Here is a 20429-nt window from a genome sequence, read left to right as displayed (position 1 = left end):
AGTTATCTGCCAGACTGACTCCTGCCCCAGGAAGGAATGAAACCCTGCAGGAAATACATGTGAAGAATACTTTTGAGTCTTTGAATAAGAGTGTTATGACTCATTTTTCTAGTGGCTGGATTTCTCATCTCCTACCTGTTACTAAATGATTGCTTCTTAAGGTCTTTAAAGAAAAAAAGTTCATCAAGAAAAAGCAGGTCTGTGTTCCAGGTTCTATTTACAGCTGACTTATGGCTCCTTGGCAGCCTTCAGGTCAGCCAGCCAGAGAGGTTTCCTTGAGGGCTCGCCCAGTTATCTCAACCACGTGATCTGAGGCACTTTCCCTTAAAGGTCCTGGCACCAAGGTACAGATTTCTAATCAGCTCTGATACTGCGGAGCCACTGATCAGCCCTTAAAGATAAGGCTTTCTTCTGCAGTGAGAAAAGAATCCGAAAAATTACCCGCCGCCATGGGGGACAGAAGCCCCTTCGAAACGGACATGCTCACCCTGACCCGCTATGTTATGGAAAAGGGGCGTCAGGCCAAAGGCACCGGGGAGCTCACGCAGCTGCTCAACTCCATGCTGACGGCCATCAAAGCCATCTCCTCAGCCGTGCGTAAGGCGGGCCTGGCCAACCTGTGAGTGAGATCCCCGACGACACGTTGCGACCCCGGTCCGGTGGGGGTGGGCAGAGCTGCGGGAGTCTGGGCCGGAAACTGGGTCAAAAGTATTAACCCGCACACCCTGCAGGGAAATGGCCTTCCAAGTTTCTGCCAGGTGTGGTTTGATAAGGAGTCCTTTGACTTGTCTCAGGAAAGGCACAAAATTCTTGGAGACATGCTATGGAGAAAAAAAGCATCATTTTTCCAGTCGCTGTGTATTCTAATGACAAGCTCAGGGGCTTGTTCCATGAAAACATATCCTCAGTTAAATCTGAAATCTGTTAGTTGCTTGGTCATGTCCAACTCTTTGCAACCCCATGGACTGTAGCCCACCAGTCTCCTCTGTCAACAGAATTTTCTAGGCAAGAATACTGGAGTCGGTTTCCATTTCCTTCACCAGAGGATCTTCCCGACCCAGGGATTGAACCCAGGTGTACTGCACTGCAGGCAGATTCTTCACCCTCTGAGCCAACAGAGAAGCCCACCTCTGACAAGGAGACTCTTATTAGCATTCTCACTGGCACAAAGCGACCACCAGGAGACTTGAGACCACTCCTGACGCCCTGGGCAGATAGGAGTGGTTTTACTGTCACGACCTTTGCCCAAAGTTGTCAGGAGCTAGAAATCATTTACCGAATCTTTTTTTCTCTCATTTACCAAATCTTAAGGCCCGTCATCCATCTCCTGTTGATTGTTGAAAGAAGTGTTTTGCTTTTAAAACCAGTTGTTATTTCTTCTCTGTGACTCAACCTTCTGTCCACTTGGTATGCAGGATGCTGGGAGGTGCTGGCCTGGGAGCAGGGAATGAAGGGCCTTCTTCCACTTTGCTCTCTTGGTGCTTCACCCAAGCCCAGGAGGCCAAGTTCAGGCTGAGCTGCTGATCCTCACAGCCAAGGGTCCGGTTCCAGTCTGTGGTGAAAAGGATTAGTCTTTGGGTTTCCACTTTCCTGGTAGCAATTCCAATGGAGGTCCTCTCAGAAGATGAAGAGACCCCATCATTCATTATTATTATTATTCCAAAATGAAGAAATAGCCAAATCCAATAATTTAAAATATTTATTCCTGGGCATTCCCTGATGGCTCAGTGATTAAGACTCTGTGGTTCCATCGCAGGGTGCATGGGTTTGATCCCTGGTGAGGGAACGAAGATCCTGACAGCCAAGGGACCAAAAAAAAAAAGTAAAAAATATTTATTCTTAACAACTTAGCACTTTTAACACCAAAAACAATGTGATAATTACAGAATTTATTTATATTAATGTAAGGTTTCGTGACCCAGTAACCCAGTAATGAGCTCCAAGTTAGAGGAGATTGTGACTGGCTTCCCTTCTCTCTGTGTGTTGCTTTAACTGTCTTAGTACCTCACTTGGCAGTAATGGCCAACTCCATCTTCAAGGACCTTTGTGAATGTGAGCCACAGCCACTTGTCTCTGTTCTGCTCCTGCCTGATGGTGAGCGGGGCTGCGTGTAGAGCAGTTCCCCAGGCTGTCTGCTGAGTGTTACTCACCTGAATGGGCTCCCCTGTGCAGGGGGCTGGGCAGGGCAGGGGTTGTGGCTAATTGCTGCAGAACTCTGACTTCGTGGTCATGTAGTGTCCAGAGGAAGTGGACTTAGGGATTGGATAATTCAGGTGTTCCTTTGACTTGGTTTTTCATGCCATCTGATTAGAGTCAATGACCCACTCTCGCTAGGGACTGTAAAACTGTAAAATGACTTGGATACTAATAGCCTCTAACTAACTTGTGGGGCTGTTGTAAGGCTTAGTAAGCCCATGTGATGATGATTTTGACATTGCCAGCCCCATAATAAGTGCTCAGTAAGTGCTCATTATTTGTTGTTCAGTCACTCAGTCGTGTCCGACTCTTAGACTCCATGGACTGCAGCATGCGAGGCTTCCCTGTCCTTCACCATCTCCTGGAATTTGCTCAAAGTCTTGTCCCTTGAGCTGATGATGCCATCTGACCATCTTATCCTCTGTCATCCCCTTCTCCCCCTGCCCTGCCTGCAATCTTTCCCAACATCAGGGTCTTTTCCAATAAGTTGGCTTTTCACATCAGATGGCCAAAGTATTGAGGCTTCAACTTCAGCATTGGCCCTTCCAATGAATATTCAGTGTTGATTTAATTAAGAATTGACTGGTTTGATCTCCTTTCTGTCCAAGGGACTCTCAAGAGTCTTCTTCAACACCACAGTTCAAAAGCATGAATTCTTCAGCACTCAGCTTTCTTTATAGTCCAACTCTCACATCCATACATGACTACTGGAAAAACCATAGCTTTGAATATACAGACCTTGGTTGGCAAAGTGATGTCTCTGCTTTTGAATATGCTGTCTATATTTGTCATAGCTTTTCTTCCAAGGAGCAAGTGTCTTTTGATTTTGTGGCTGCAGTCACTGTCTGCAGTGATTCTGGAGCCCAGGAAAATAATATCTGCCACTGTTTCCACTTTTTTCCTCAACTATTTGCCACAAAGTGATGGGACAGGATGCCATGATACTAGTTTTTTGAATGTTGAGTTTCAAGCCAGCTTTTTCACTCTCCTCTTTCATCCTCACCAAGAGGCTCTTTAGTTCTGTTTCCCTTCTGCCATTAGAGTGCTATCACCTGCATATCTGAGGTTGTTGGGTTCCAAGCCCAGTTCAGTTCAGTTGCTCAGTTGTATCTGGCTCTTTGCGACCCCATGGACTGCAGCACACCAGACTTCCCTGTCTGTCACCAACTCCCAGGGATTGCTCAAACTCAGGTCCAAACCTGGGGAAATTTGCGGGCTAACAGGTTGATGTTGCCAACTGACCACTAGGTGGCGGGCGCAGCCTGTGGAAACAAGATGTCAGAATTTCACACTTCACCGGAGGACAGAGGCAGGATTAAGTTTGACAGAGACCATGTGTTCTGCCGATTCAGATATTTCTGTCTCTTTCCCATTTAGGGGGCTTCAAGCACCTCATTCCTCTGCTTCCTCTTTTTGGGGAGATATTTCTAGGCACATGCTCCATAAATGCAAAACTGATCTGAAAGTCTCATATTTTTCTTCTTTTTTTCCTGCTTCCTGCTATAGGAAGAAGGGAATGTTAGCATTCTGGGAATGCTGTCCCCAGAATCCTCTCCACAGCTTCCTAATGTCAAAATGCAGAACAATTCATTTATAATATGTCAGTAAAGTTTTAACATTAGTAAAAGCAGTAAGAAGATACTGTCTATGGCTTATAAAGCATTTTCCTGTCCATGATCTAACTTGGAGCAGTTGTCAGGCAATTAGATCTCTTGTGAATGAGCTTCCATTCTTTCTGGAAGGAGAGGTGTTGATGGAGGGATTGTAGGAAGGGAGGGAGACAGAGCAACATGCCCAGTTCCTGCAAGGAAGGTGCACAGGGTGGGCTGAGAGGTAGGGTAAGGACAGGGTTAGTGTGGTGTTGGGGAGCGGTGTTTGCAAAACATCCGAACAGAGAGCCTGTTTCTCTTCCCCGCCACCCACAGGCCCCAGGCACCCCAGCTTTTCATTCTCCAGTAGAAGCTGCATTAAACAAGAAAACCGAGTTCACAGGGTTTGTGAACACTGTAAACGCTGATGCAGAACAATCTAGTTTTGTCATTGTGTGCTTGTTTGCTTTTATTTTGAAGTAGAAGGTACAGTCTTTGAGGTCAGTCTACCAGTATCATTTTCCAAGGCAGATCTCATCACATCAGACATCAAGTGATGGGAGACACCTCTTGGGGAGAGGGGGGATGTTGTCAGTCAGGGAAAGGGATGGGAAATGAGTTGTCTCCCAGTTTAGGGTAAATCAGTGGCTCTCAACCCTGGCTACTTGCTAGAAACACTTGAAGAATCCTTCAGTAAATAAATGGTGTTAACAAAAAGGAGAGGAAGGTATTACTTTCCTGCCATCCATTCTTTGTAATTCAGTGAAGGTATACTGAGCCTCTGAGCACTGTGCAAACAGGCACAGTGAGGCATAGCTCTTGCCTTCAGTGAGCAGACAATCCATCAGGGAGGACATTTCCATGAACAGACTGTGAGCTGCTGTGGAAGGGCTGACAGGGCTGTGTCTGGTATGTGGTGGGACCAGGGAAGCTTCTGGAAGATGTTAGGAGGGCTAAGCTGTCAGCGGGCAGAAAGCACTTCCATGGGGTGGGGGGACACCCCATGACTGAAGGTGGGAAAGAGAAAAGCAGCTTGTGGGGTGCTGGTGGCCTCAGGACCTTTGCGGCTGTTGGAATGTGGAAGGCTGGAGGGGAGTGATAGCCATGTGGCTCATGGAGAGACGAGCATGAAGCCAGGGGACAGTGAACCAGGAGTCCATGGAAGGCAGGTGTGTGCACACGCAGGGTTCCAGAGGCTGAGGGTGAAAGGCTAAGCGGCAAGGCCAAGTGTGGGGCCAGGGCTTCCCTTGATAGGGTCTGAAGCCAAGTATGGGGGACTTGGGGACTCTGGGAGAGATGGGGGTGATCTGACTGGCTTTTTAGAAGGTTCCTAACCACGAGGACAGGAGCCGGAGACTTTAGATAGCAATCCTCTATAACCCAAAGCACCCAAATAGAATTTTTACACTGCCACTCTTTCTTATATTGCTTGGTAATGGTAATAAAGAACCAAATTAAATTTTATCCCTAATTTCCTTCTTTATTCAAGTAATGCCAGGCTACAGCAGAACAGTTTTTATTTCAGCCCAACAGGCCACTATTTGAGGATAATCAACAAATACTAGAAATTCCAAGACTGGAAATCCACAGTCCTTTACTTTTTAAAGTTTTTAATTATGGCGATGTGTCTGACTTTATGAACTCCCCCTCCGTCCTTCAGGGCCCCGAGGGAGGCGGGGGTGAGGCAGAGTTGTACATTAGTAAGATTGAATCCTGTAGTGTTACTGAGATGACTAGGAACTTGCAACAGTGGCTCCGAGCCAGGGTAAGAACCAGCGCTGTGAGACAGGACGCATTCGGTCGTATTTATCATCTGGAGACCCTGGAGCCATGAAGGGAAAAGAGGGATACAGGGGAGGTGTCCTGGCGTCCTGACATCTTCGCTGGAGTCCTGGGCTCCCTTCCTGATTTCCTCCAGCTTTTTGCCGTCTTAGGTACGGAATCGCGGGAAGCGTGAACGTGACGGGGGATGAGGTGAAGAAACTGGACGTGTTATCCAATGCCCTGGTGATCAACATGCTCCAGTCCTCCTACAGCACCTGCGTCCTGGTGTCGGAAGAGAATAAAGAAGCCATTATCACCTCCAAAGAGAAGAGGGTACGTGTGGCAGCCGGGCTGAGGTTCTTCTGTTCACCAGTGGAGGGCGCAACTGAGCTGGGAAGAATCTGATTGCCTTGCTTTATTTCAGTTTCTGGGATTTTTCCTCTATTGCTTAATTTTTGTTTTCCAGAAACCACGGTTTGCATATTTCTTTACTTTGAAGTTTTATGCTGTTTAGTCAAAGAGACTCCATAATAAGGAAGTGATTCATTCAGGAAATAAATCAGAGTGCTTTACCGAAACTTATCAGTGGACAGGGTTCATCTTGGGTTTTCACCTAATGTATTAGTAACAAGTCCCAACGTTTTGGAGCTTGAAAATCAGGTCCAGTAAAAAGTAGAGTTCCTGGGAAGAGCGATATTTTTGGTCTTTTACTTTTCTCATCCCCACAATCTTCGCCCCTTCCCCAAGGGGGTTTGGTTTTAGCAGAGATTTCCTCATGCCTGGCAACCTGTTAGACTACAACAGAAAAGAAATTGTAAAGATTGTTGCTCTTGCCTTAATACAATGGTAAAATTGTTTAGTTCATGGCATGCCTGGGGAGGGTCTATATTCAGTATGGTTCCACAGTTTATTTTTTAAAAAATTCGTGGCCAAAAATTTAACCCATGTTCAGTTGCGATACAGTAATACCACATAAATGCCAGTACTGTTGGCTCTTGTTTTATACACTGGATCTTGAGGACAAGGTGCCATTGCTTTATGATTAGCTGAAAGGATGGAAAAAGTAAAGCCAAATTTATTAAACACTTACTATATACTGGGGATTGTGCAAAAGCCCTTTGTACTTGTCTCACGTAATTCAGGCTAAGTCACACCTGTTATTCTCAACTGTCACACCGGCTCCTGAACATTCTCCAGTGTGTGCTTGATGTTGAGCAAATAACTGCTGAATGCATGCAGGCGTGAATGAATGAGCTGATTTGGATTATCTACAGGGAGAATGAGAGATTTCCAAGTTTATGGATTCCACTCCCCTACCCCCACCTCCTATTGAGAAAGAAGGAAGGAAAGCCAAATTAATCTAGGGCACTACTCATTGGAAAGTCAGGGGAAAAGTAGCTAGGCAGTGGGAGAAATGACTCCCATTTTACTTGATGTTGTACTGGCAGTATTTAATGAGCCAGGAGACCCCAGTCCCCATCATTAAGGCTCTCACAGAACCTCGTACCTAGGCGGTCAGTAAAAATTATCTGGTGATTTCTTTCCACTGAGTTGTCTGTGACAGCAGCATGGGCGGACATGAGGGACCTGGTATCCCAGGACCCCACCTGGTCTGTCTTCTGGTCTTCACGTCAGAAAGGAAAGGCAGATGCAGCAAAACCCAAAGGAATACTTTTATTCTCTGGATGTACTTTCATACAGCTGCTATCTTAATAAGAGAGGCCCAGAGGCCCTGGGACCTTGTTCCGAAGTTTTGTTTTGATAAAAATGTGCCAAAATGAAGAAAGCCTGTCTGGGGAGAAGCTTGATGTATCAATAATTCAATAACGACCTTACTATGGACTTAGGTAGAACTTACCCAAGTTTATCTGAAGCTTCTCCAACTCCTTCCAGCATGGTGCCCAGTTCAGACCAGTTCCTCTCACACCTTCAGCAATTCCCAGTGGTCCCAGGTAGGAGGGGAGGATGAAGCCAGAGTAGGTGGGAGTAAAGATATTTGGGGGTAGGTGGGAATCAGCTAATCTGATTAATCAGCTAATCTTCACCCCCTGTGGGAATCAGCTAATCTGTTTATGGGCAAGTGAGCTGTGAACTGCACAATTAATATATGTGGATATGCTCTGCCTTCCTTAAGTAATTGTAATTGTAATTTTTGATAAGGATATCCCTTTGGTCTAAGTCGCTTCTGATGGGGTTTTACCTGCCAGACTCAGCCACTTACACAGAGTGTGTTCACTGGAACAGAGTGTGGAATTACGCAGTGTATTGACCTGTGTTGATCAGGTGTTCTGCCTTCTGTGCACGTAGGGGAAATACGTGGTCTGCTTTGACCCTCTGGACGGATCTTCCAACATTGACTGCCTGGCTTCCATTGGAACCATATTTGCCATCTACAGAAAGGTGAGCAAACAGTCTGCTCTTTAACACCTCCTTCCTCTGATGGTTTCAGGAAGGTTCCTGGGCTCAGAGCCACGAGTCTGGAGTTCTAACCTTTGTCCTCCCACTAACCAGACACACCACAGCAAGCAAGCTACGAACCTCCCTCTGCCTCAGAATCCTCATTGAAGACCCAAGTCGGTATTTTCCCTCAGCCCTTGTCTCAGTGTTCATGGGAAGGCAGGGTGAGAGGATACATGGGACCTTATTTTGAAAATCTGGGTGTGGTACAAATGCCAGACATGGAGTTAAGTTCCAAGCGACATCTGAAGGCCTCTGTGTTCCTTCCTTGTGTATCTCACATCTTATTGCATTCATTTTCTGTTGCTGCTGTAACAATTCACACGCATTTAGAGGTTTAAAACAACACCCATTTATTGTGTCCCAGTTCTTGGGTCAGAAGTCTGACAGCATGGCTGAGCTGTATCTGATAAGGCCAAAATCTGGGTGTTAGCTGGCTTGGTCTCCTATTGAGAAGAGCTCGCTTCCAGGCTTATTGAGGTTGTTGGCAAAATTCAATGAAATAGTCAATATCCACCCTCTCAATAGGTGCAGTTTTTTGTTCTTGTGATGAGCAACTCTCACATTAGTTGCTCAGTCATGTCTGACTCTTTGCCACCCCACAGACTGTAGCCCACCAGGCTCTTCTGTCCATGGAGTTCCCCAGGCAAGAATACTGGAGAGAGTTGCCATCCCCTTCTCCAGGAGACCTTCCCAACCCAGGAATCGAACCTGGGTCTCCCGCATTGCAGGCAGATTCTTTATCATCCGAGTCACCAGGGAAACCCCATAGGAGCTTTCAAATATACAGTGTGGTATTGTTAACTGTAGTCACCATGCCATCTATTACATCCCAAGGACTTATTTATTTTATAACTGGACGTTTATATCTTTGACTACCTTCACTCCCTTCACCTACCTCCATCCCCTGATTCTGGCAACCACCAATCTGTTCTATGAGTTGGGTTGTTTTTTTTTTTTTTTTGAGTGCACATATAAATGAGATCATACAGTACTTATCTTTCTCTGGCTTATTTCATCTAGCATAACACTGTCAAAGTTCATTCATATCATCACAAATTGCAGGATTTCCTTCTTTTTCATGGCTGAATTATATATATACACACACACACATTTGAAATAAACATTTCCTTCATGTTTATACTAAAAAGTATAATTCCTGGAAATTATATATAGCTCTATTTTTAATTTTCTGAAGAACCACCACACTGTTTTCCATAGTGGTTGTACCAGTTTACATTCCCACGGGCAGTTCACAAGGGTTCTGTTTTCTCCACATCCTCACCAACATGTGTCCTCACTCATCTTTTTTATTTAGTCCTTCTGGCAGGTGTGAGGTGATATCTCATTGTGGTTTTGATCTGCCTTTCCCTGATGGTTAATGATGTTAGACACCTTTTCATGTACCTGTTGGCCCTTTGTATGTCTTCTTTGGAAAAATGTCTATTTGGTCAGATTGTGTTTTTTGCCATTAAGTTGTGTGAGTTCTTTATATATTCTGGATATTCATCCCTTATTCTATGTATAATCTGCAAACGGTTTTTGCCTTTTCCTTTTTTATGATGGTCTTAATAGCATCTTAAGACCAACTGATTTAAAAATGAAAAGGAATAATGAATGAGGCTGTGCATGTGTGCAGACAGTGGATATGTTGGAAATCTCTATTTCTTTCCCACAATTTTTATGTGATTCTAAAACTGTTCTAAAAAAATGAAGTCTGAAACAAAAAAGAGAGGAATATTATTATATATAATATGGGCTATTCACATATGGATTTTGGTGATTTTTGAACACAGAGATTTTGTCTTAAAATTTAAGCAAAACACAGGCTCTGAAGGCTAGTCCAAATAACCACAGATTCTCTCTGATTGTATTGCTAAAGAAGGGGGACAATATTGCTTAATGCTCTAGTGAGAGAGCAGGTCGCTTCAGAGCTCTAATTACAAAAAAAAAAAAAAAAAAAACTGCAAAAGAAATGACACTGTAAATAAAATTAACAGGCAGATGACAATTGAGGAAAATGTTTGCAACATATAAGGCATTTATATTTTTCATATGTAAAAAGCAAATCAACAATGCTTGCATGCCAAGTTGCTTCAGTCATGTCCGACTGTGCTACCCTATGGACTGTAGCCCACCAGGCTCCTCTGTTCATGGGATTCTCCAGGCAAGAATATTGGAGGTTGCTGAGCCCTCCTTCAGGGGATCTTCTTGACCCAGGGATTGAACCCAAGTCTCTCATGTCTCCTGCATTGGCAGGCAGGTTCTTTACCACTAGCGCCACCTGGGAAGCCCAAAATCAACAATAAGAAGATGACTATCTAGATAGAAAAGTAACCAATGAAGTGAAACAGGCAACTTACACAATAAGAAATAAAATGGTCAATTAATATATAAAATTTTACTTTATTAGTTATACAAAATGGAAACTAAAGCAAGTATCTTTTTTTTTCACCCATCAAGTTGACCAAGTTGAAAAAAAAAAAAAAAAAACAGCGCTATCTTATGTTTATCAAATTAAATTAAAATGAATGCTCTTGTCACTGGTACCAGCCTTGTCATGGTGAATGGGCTTGCATAATTCTGTGAAGTTATGAGCCATACTGTGCAGGGCCACTCAGGACAGATGAGTCATAGTGAAGAGTTGTGACAAAATGTGGTCCACTGGAGGAGGCAATGGCAACACACTCCAGTATTTTTTCCAGGAGAACTCCATGAACAGTATGAAAAGATAAAAACATATGATACTAAAAGATGAACCCCCCAGGTTGGAAGGCATCTAATATGATACTGGGGAAGAATGAAGGGCAATTACTAACAGGTTCAGAAAGAATGAAGCCACTGATCAAGGAGGAGATGGCAAGACTGAACATCTGTTTCTTAGTAGATGTTAGTGAACATTACATGTTAGGAATTAGTGAACTAAAATGGATGGGAATGGGTGAATTTAATTCAGGTAATCATTGTATCTACTACTGTGAGTAAGAATCCATTAGAAGAAATGGAGTAGCCCTCATAACAACAAAAGTGTCTGAAATGCAATACTTTGGAGCAACCTCAAAAATGGCAGAATGATCTTAGTTCATTTTCAAGGCAAACCATTCAGCATGACAGTAATCTCAGTCTATGCCCCAACCACTGATGGTGAAGAAGCTGAAGTTGACCAGTTCTATGAAGATCTACAACACATTTGAGAACTAGAACCAAAAAAAAATGTCCTTTTCATCATAGGGGATTGTAAAAATAAGGAATGCAAAAGTAGGAAGTCAAGAGATGCCTGGAATAACAGTCAGGTTTGGTCTTGGAGTACAAGATGAGACAAAGCAAAGGCTAACAGAGTGTTGCCAAGAGAAAGCAATGGTCAGAGCAAACACCGTCTTACAACAGCACAAGAGAGGACTCTACGCATGGACATCACCAGATGGTCAATATTGAAATCAGATTATGTTCTTTGCAGCCAAAGATGCAGAAGCTCTATACAGTCAGTGAAGACAAGACTGGGAGCTGACTGTAGCTCAGGCCATGAGCTCCTTATTGCAAAATTCAGGCTTAAATTGAAAAAAGTAGCAGAAACCACTAGGCAATTCAGTTCAGTTCCCTTCAGTTGCTCAGTTTTGTCCAACTCTTTGCAACCACAGGGACTGCAGCACACCATGCCTCCTTGTCCATCACCAACTCCTGGAGCTTACTCAAACTCATGTCCATCTCATCCTCTGTCATCTCCTTCTCCTCCTGCCTCCATCTTTCCCAGCATCAGAGTCTTTTCAAATGAGTCAGTTCTTTGCATCAGGTGGCCAAAGTATTGGAATTTCAGCTTCAGCATCAGCATCAGTCCTTCCAATGAATATTCAGGACTAACTGATTCCCAAAGAATGACAAGGAGAGATAAAAAAGCCTTCCTCAGTGATCAATGCAAAGAAATAGAGGAAAACAATAGAATAGGAAAGACTAGAGATCTCTTCAAGAAAATTAGAGATATCAAGCGAACATTTCATGCGAAGATGGGCTCAATGAAGGACAGAAATGGTATGGACCTAACAGAAGCAGAAGATATTAAGAAGAAGTGGTAAGAATATACAGAAGAACTATTCAAAAAGATCTTCACAACCCAGATAATCACAATGGAGTGATCACTCACCTAGAACCAGACATCCTGGAATGTGAAGTCAAGTGGGGTAAAGGAACAGGATAAATGCCCACCAAACCAAACAAAAGGGGAAGAGATAGGGAATCTACCTGATAAAGAATTCCAAATAATGATTCTGAAAATGATCCAAAACTTTGAAAACAAATTGGAGTTACAGATAAATAGCCTGGAGACAAGGATTGAGAAGATGCAAGAAAGGTTTAACAAGGACCTAGAAGAAACAAAAAAGAGTCAATATATAATGAATAATGCAATAAATGAGATTAAAAAACACTCTGGAGGGAACCAACAGTAGAATAACAGAGGCAGAAGATAGGATAAGTGAGATAGAAGATAGAATGATGAAATAAATGAAACAGAGAGGAAAAAAGAAAAAAGAATTAAAAGAAATGAGGACAACCTCAGAGACCTCTGGGACAATGTTAAATGCCCCAACATTTGAATCATAGGCATCTCAGAAGAAGAAGACAAAAAGAAAGACCATGAGAAAATACTTGAGGCAATAATAGTTGAAAACTTCCCTAAAATGGGGAAGGAAACCAAGTCCAAGAAACCAAGAGAGTCCCAAACAGGATAAACCCAAGGCGAAACACCACAAGACACAAATTAACAAAGATCAAACACAAAGAACAAATATTAAAAGCACCAAGGAAAAAACAACAAATAACACACAAGTGGATTCCCATAAGGATAACAGCTGATCTTTCAATAGAAACTTCAGGCCAGGAGGGAATGGCAGGATATACTTAAAGTGATGACAGAAAATAACCTACAGCCCAGATTACTGTACCCATCAAGGATCTCATTCAAATATGAAGGATAAATCAAAAGCTTTACAGACAAGCAAAAGCTGAGAGAATTCAGCACCACCAAACCAGCTCTCCAACAAATGCTAAATGATATTCTCTAGACAGGAAACACAAAAAGGTGTATAAACTCAAACCCTAAACAATAAATAAATGGCAATGGGATCATACTTATCAATAATTACCTTAAGTGTAAATGGGTTGAATGCCCCAACCAAAAGACAAAGACTGGCTGAATGGATACAAAAACAAGACCCCTATATGTGTTGTCTACAAGAGACCCACCTTGAAACAAGGGACATATACAGACTGAAAGTGAAGGGCTGGAAAAAGATATTTCACACAAATGGAAACCAAAAGAAAGCAGGAGTAGAAATACTCATATCAGATAAAATAGACTTTAAAACAAAGGCTGTGTAAAGAGACAAAGAAGGACACTACATAATGATCAAAGGATCAATCCAAGAAGAAGATATAACAATTATAAATATATATGTATCCAACATAGGAGCACCACAATATGTAAGAAAGTATGAAAGGGGAAGTTAACAATAACACAATAATAGTGGGAGACTTTAATACCCCACTCACACATATAGATAGATCAACTAAACAGAAAATTAACAAGCAAACACAAACTTTAAATGATACAATAGAGCAGTTAGACCTAATTGATATCTATAGGATATTTCACCCCAAAACAATGATTTCACCTTTTTCTCAAGTGCACATGGAACCTTCTCCAGGATAGATCACATCCTGGGCCATAAATCTAGCCTTGGTAAATTCAAAAAAATTGAAATCATTCCAAGCATCTTTTCTAACCACAATGCAGTAAGATTACATGTCAATTACAGGAGAAAAACTATTAAAAATTCCAACATATGGAGGCTGAACAACATGTTGCTGAATAACCAACAAATCACAGAAGAAATAAAAAAAGAAATCAAAATATGCATAGAAATGAATGAAAATGAAAACACAACAACCCAAAACCTATGGGACACTGTAAAAGCAGTGCTAAGGGGAAGGTTCATAGCAATACAGGTTTACCTCAAGAAACAAGAAAAAAGTCAAATAAATAACCTAACTCTACACTTAAGCAACTAGAAAAGGAAGAAATGAAGAACCCCAGGGTTAGTAGAAGGAAAGAAATCTTAAAAATTAGGGCAGAAATAAATGCAAAAGAAACAGAGACCATAGCAAAAATCAACAAAGCCAAAAGCTGGTTCTTTGAGAAGATAAATAAAATTGACAAACCATTAGCCAGACTCATAAAGAAACAAAGGGAGAAAGATCAAATCAACAAAATTAGACATGAAAATGGAGAAATCACAACAGACAACACAGAAATACAAAGAATCATAAGAGACTGTTATCAGCAACTATATGCAAATAAATGGACAACTTGGAAGAAATAGACAAATTCTTAGAAAAGTACAACTTTCCAAAACTGAACCAGGAAGAAATGGAAAATCTTAACAGACCTATCACAAGCACAGAAATCGAAACTGTAATCAGAAATCTTCCAGCAAACAAAAGCCCAGGTCCAGATGGCTTCACAGCTGAATTCTATCAAAAATGTGGAGAAGAGCTAACACCTATCCTACTCAAACTCTTCCAGAAAATTGCAGAGGAAAGTAAACTTCCAAACTCATTCTACGAGGCCACCATCACCCTAACACCAAAACCTGACAAAGATGCCACAAAAAAAGAAAACTACAGGCCAATATCACTGATCAACATAGATGCAAAAACCCTTAACAAAATTCTAGCAAACAGAATTCAACAACATATTAAAAAAATCATACATCGTGACCAAGTGGGCTTTATCCCAGAGATGCAAGGATTCTTCAATATCTGTAAATAAACAATGTAATACACCACATTAACAAATTGAAAAATAAAAACCATATGATTATCTCAATAGATGCAGAGAAAGCCTTTGACAAAATTCAACATCCATTTATGATCAAAACCCTCCAGAAAGCAGGAAAAGAAGGAACATACCTCAACATAATAAAAAGCTATATATGACAAACCCACAGCAAACATTATCCTCAATGGTGAAAAATTGAAAGCATTTCCCCTAAAGTCAGGAACAAGACAAGGGTGCCCACTCTCACCACTACTATTCAACATAGTTTTGGAAGTTTTGGCCACAGCAGTCAGAGCAGAAAAAGAAATAAAAGGAATCCAGACTGGAAAAGAGGAAGCAAAACTCTCACTGTTTGCAGATGACATGATCCTCTACATAGAAAACCCTAAAGCCTCCATCAGAAAATTACTAGAGCTAATCAATAAATATAGTAAAGTAGCAGGATATAAAATCAACACAGAGAAATCCCTTGCATTCCTATATACTAACAATGAGAAAACAGAAAGAGAAATTAAGGAAACAATTCCATTCACCATTGCAACCAAAAGAATAAAATACTTAGGAATATATCTACCTAAAGAAACAAAAGACCTATATATAGAAAACCATAAAACACTGGTGAAAGAAATCAAAGAGGACACAAATAGATGGAGAAATATACCCTGTTCATGGATCAGAAGAATCAATATAGTGAAAATGAGTATACTACCCAAAGCAATCTATAGATCCGATGCAATCCGTATCAAGCTACCAACGGTATTTTTCAGAGATCTAGAACAAATAATTTCACAATATATATGGAAATACAAAAAACTTCAAATAGCCAAAGCAATCTTGAGAAAGAAGAGTGGAACTGGAGGAATCAACCTGCCTGACTTCAGGCTCTACTACAAAGCCACAGTCATCAAGATTGTATGGTACTGGCATAAAGACAGAAGTATAGATCAATGGAACAAAATAGAAAGCCCAAAGATAAATCCACGCACCTATGGATATCTTATCTTTGACAAAGGAGGCAAGAATATACAATGGAGAAAAGACAATCTCTTTAACAAGTGATGGTGGGAAAACTGGTCAACCACTTGTAAAAGAATGAAACTAGAACACTTTGCAACACCATACACAAAAATAAACTCAAAATGAATTAAAGATCTAAATGTAAGACCAGAAACTATAAAACTCCTAGAGGAGAACATGGGCAAAACACTCTCTGACATAAACCACAGCAGGATCCTCTATGACCCACCTCCCAGAATATTGAAAATAAAATAAAAAATAAAAAAATGGGACCTAATTAAAATTAAAAGCTTCTGCACAACAAAGGAAATTTTAAGCAAGGTGAAAAGACAGCCTTCAGAATGGGAGAAAATAATAGCAAACGAAGCAACAGACAAAGAATTAATCTCAAAAATTTACAAGCATCTCCTGCAGCTCAATTCCAGAAAAATAAACAACCTGATCAAAAAATGGGCCAAAGAACTAAACAGACATTTCTCCAAAGAAGACATACAGATGGCTAACAAACATATGAAAAGATGTTCAACATCACTCATTATCAGAGAAATGCAAATCAAAACCACAATGAAGTGCCATTTCATGCAAGTCAGAATGGCTGCTATCCAAAAGTCTACAAGCAATAAATGCTGGAGAGGGTGTGGAGAAAAGGGAACCCTCTTACACTGTTGGTGGGAATGCAAACTAGTACAGCCACTATGAAGAACAGTGTGGAGATTCCCTAAAAAACTGGAAATAGAACTGCCATATGACCCAGCAATCCCATTGCTGGGCATACACACTGAGGAAACCAGAATTGAAAGAGACACATGTACCCCAATGTTCATTGCAGCACTGTTTATAATAGCCAGGACATGGAAGCAACCTAGATGTGCATCAGCAGACGAATAGATAAGAAAGCTGTGGTACATATACACAATGGAGTATTACTCAGCCATTAAAAAGAATACATTTGAATCAGTTCTAATGAGGTGGATGAAACTGGAGCCTATTATACAGAGTGAAGTAAGCCAGAAAGAAAAACACCAATACAGTATACTAACACATATATATGGAATATAGAAAGATGGTAATGATAACCCTGTATGTAAGACAGGAAAAGAGACACATATGTATAGAACAGTCTTTTGGGCTCTGTGGCAGAGGGAGAGGGTGGGATGATTTGGGAGAATGGCATTGAAACATGTAAATTATCATATGTGAAACATCACCAGTCCAGGTTCGATGCGTGATACAGGATGCTCGGGGCTGGTACATGGGGATGACCCAGAGGGATGGGATGGGGATGGAAGTGGGAGGAGGGTACAGGGTGGGGAACACAGGTACATCCATGGCAGATTCATGTCAATGTATGGCAAAACCAATACAATATTGTAAAGTAAAATAAATAAATAAAACTGAGATTTTAAAAAAAATGAAGTCAAATGGGCCTTAGGAAGTATCACTATGAACAAAGCTAGTGGAGGTGATGGAATTCCAGTTGAGCTATTTCAAATCCTAAAAGACAATACTGTGAAAGTGCTGCACTCAATATGCCAGAAAATTTGGAAAACTCAGCAGTGGCCACAGGAATGGAAAAGGTCAGTTTTCATTCCAATCCCAAAGAAAGGCAATGCCAAAGAATGCTCAAACTACCACACAATTGCACTCATCTCACATGCTAGCAAAGTAATGCTCAAAATTCTCCAAGCCAGGCTTCAGCAATATGTGAACCATGAACTTCCAGATGTTCGAGCTAGTTTCAGAAAAGGCAGAGGAACCAGAGATCAAATTGCCAAAATTCGCTGGATCATCGAAAAAGCAAGAGAGTTCCAGAAAAACATCTATTTCTGCTTTATTGACTATGCCAAAGCCTTTGATTGTGTCGGTCACAATAACCTGTGGAAAATTCTGAAAGAGATGGGACCACCAGACCACCTGACCTACGTCTTGAGAAACCTGTATGAAAGTCAGGAAGCAGCAGTTAGATTTGGACATGGGACAGCAGACTGGTTCCAAATAGGAAAAGGAGTATGTCAAGGCTGTATATTGTCACCCTGCTTATTTAAATTATATGCACAGTACATCATGAGAAATGCTGGGCTAGATGAAGCACAAGCTGGAATCAAGATTGCCGGCAGAAATATCAATAACCTCACCTATGCAGATGACACCACCCTTATGGCAGAAAGTGAAGAAGAACTAAAGAGCCTCTTGATGACAGTGAAAGAGGAGAGTGAAAAAGTTGGCTTAAAGCTCAACATTCAGAAAACTAAGATCATGGCATCCGGTCCCATCACTTCATGGGAAATAGATGGGGAAACAGTGGAAACAGTGACAGACATTTTTTGGGGGGGGCTCCAAAATCATTGCAGACGGTGACTGCAGCTATGAAATTAAAAGATGCTTGCTCATTGGAAGGAAAGTTTTGACCAACTTAGATAGCATATTAGAAAGCAGAGACATTACTTTGTCAACAAAGGTCGGCCTAATTAAAGGCTATGGTTTTTCCAGTAGTCATGTATGGATGTGAGAGTTGGACTATAAAGAAAGCTGAATGCCGAAGAATTGATGCTTTTGAACTGTGGCGTTGGAGAAGACTCTTGAGAGTCCCTTGGACTGCAAGGAGATCCAACCAGTCCATTCTAAAGGAGATCAGTCCTGGGTGTTCATTGGAAGGACTGATGTTGAACCTGAAACTCCAATATTTTGGCCACCTGATGTGAAGAGCTGATTCAGTGGGAAAGACCCTGATGTTGGGAAAGATTGAGGGCAGGAGGAGAAGGGGACAACAGAGGATGAGATGGTTGGGTGGCATCACCGACTCAATGGACATGAGTTTGAGTAAACTCCGGGAGTTGGTGATGGACAGGGAGGCCTGGCGTGCTGTGGTTCTTTGGGTTGCAGGGAGTCGGACATGATGAGCGACTCAACTGAACTGAACTGATCTCCTTTAGGATGGACTGGTTGGATCTCCTTGCAGTTCAAGGGACTCTCAAGAGTCTTCTCCAACACCACAGTTCAAAAGCATCAATTCTTCGGCGCTCAGCTTTCTTTATAGTCCAACTCTCACATCCATACATGACCACAGGAAAAACCATAGCCTAGACTAGACGGACCTTTGTTGGCAAAGTAATGTCTCTGCTTTTCAATATGCTATCTAGGTTGGTCATAACTTTCCTTCCAAGGAGTAAGCATCTTTTAATTTCATGACTGCAATCACCATCTGCAGTGATTTTGGAGCCCCAAAAAATAAAGTCTGACACTGTTTCCACTGTTTCCCCATCTATTTCCCATGAAGTGATGGGACCAGATACCATGATCTTGGTTTTCTGAATGTTGAGCTTTAAGCCAACTTTTTCACTCTCCACTTTCACTTTCATCAAGAGGCTTTTGAGTTCTTCTTCACTTTCTGCCATAAGGGTGGTGTCATCTGCATATCTGAGGTTATTGATATTTCTGCTGGCAATCTTGATTCCAGCTTATGTTTCTTCCAGTCCAGTGTTTCTCATGATGTACTCTGCATATAAGTTAAATAAGCAGGGTGACAATATACAGCCTTGACATACTCTGTTTCCTATTTGGAACCAGTCTGTTGTTCCATGTCCAGGAAACCCCAAAGCTTCAGAGAGGGACTGGACCAGAGAAGGTCAGGCCAGGAGAGCTTTTTCCCTTGAAGTCTCTCATCTCACCTTCCCAATTTTCTCTTGTTCTCTAGCCAGTGGCAGAGGAAAGATGGTCACCCAATAACTTCTATGTGGATATTCACCAGAATGCTATAGCCCCAAACAGATTTCTGGAGCATAGAGTGGGCCAATTGGAGTCACCACATTCCACAAAGTGGCAATGAAGAAAGTTCTTTAGATGTTCTAGCTGGATATTCTGAGTGCTGGGGAGAACCAGGAGGAGCACTGACGTTTAAAAGGTCAGAAGAAGGGGAGTTGGCAAAAGCAAATGAGAAGGCGTATGGAGAGTCTTAGAAAGAAAATCAGAAGAGAGGGAAGTGGACAGAAGCTCAGGAGAGACACATTTCATGAATGAGGTAGCAGCCACTGGATCCAGTGCTGCCAAGAGGCAGAGTAAGAGGAAGACTGGAAAGTGTATGCCCAATTTAGTGGCAGCCTGCAGTGAGGACAGGAGAAGAGAGATAGCCAGTGTAGACAGATGTTCTCCATTCCAGAACTTAGATGAAGCCGGAGAAGGGGCAATAGCTGGAGGGAAGCCCTGGGTCTACAAAGTATTGTTTAAATTTTTCTAAGGCCAGTGAACTAAAGAGCCTCTTGATGAAAATGAAAGAGGAGAGTGAAAATGTTGGCTTAAAACTCAACATTCAGAAAACTAAGATCATGGCATCCGGTCCCATCACTTTATGGCAAATAGATGGGGAAACAATGGAAACAGTGAGAGATTTTATTTTGGGGAGCTCCAAAATCACTGCAGATGGTGACTACAGCCATGAAATTAAAAGACACTTGTTCATTGCAAGAAAAACTATGAGCAACCTAGACAGAGTATTAAAAAGCAGAGACGTTACTTTGCCAACAAAGGCCCATCTAGTCAAAGCTATGGTTTTTCCAGTGGTCATGTATGGATGTGAG

General features: G+C 41.8%; 1 protein-coding gene across 1 annotated transcript in view; it reads left to right on the top strand.

The window, feature by feature from the left end:
• The first annotated feature begins 394 nt into the window (after positions 1 to 394).
• Positions 395 to 20429, top strand: part of FBP2 (fructose-bisphosphatase 2) — a 42734-nt gene continuing 22699 nt past the window's right edge. The window contains 3 exon segments of the mRNA NM_001046164.2: positions 395 to 619; positions 5720 to 5882; positions 7857 to 7949. Of these exon segments, the coding sequence (NP_001039629.1) occupies positions 450 to 619; positions 5720 to 5882; positions 7857 to 7949 (426 nt within the window). The 5' untranslated portion in view covers positions 395 to 449.

This window comes from Bos taurus, chromosome 8, assembly GCF_002263795.3.
Source record: "Bos taurus isolate L1 Dominette 01449 registration number 42190680 breed Hereford chromosome 8, ARS-UCD2.0, whole genome shotgun sequence".
In the NCBI taxonomy this organism is placed as follows: domain Eukaryota; kingdom Metazoa; phylum Chordata; class Mammalia; order Artiodactyla; family Bovidae; genus Bos; species Bos taurus.
The sequence above is the reverse complement of the archived record's forward strand: the minus strand, read 5'-3'. Positions and strand labels throughout refer to the sequence as shown.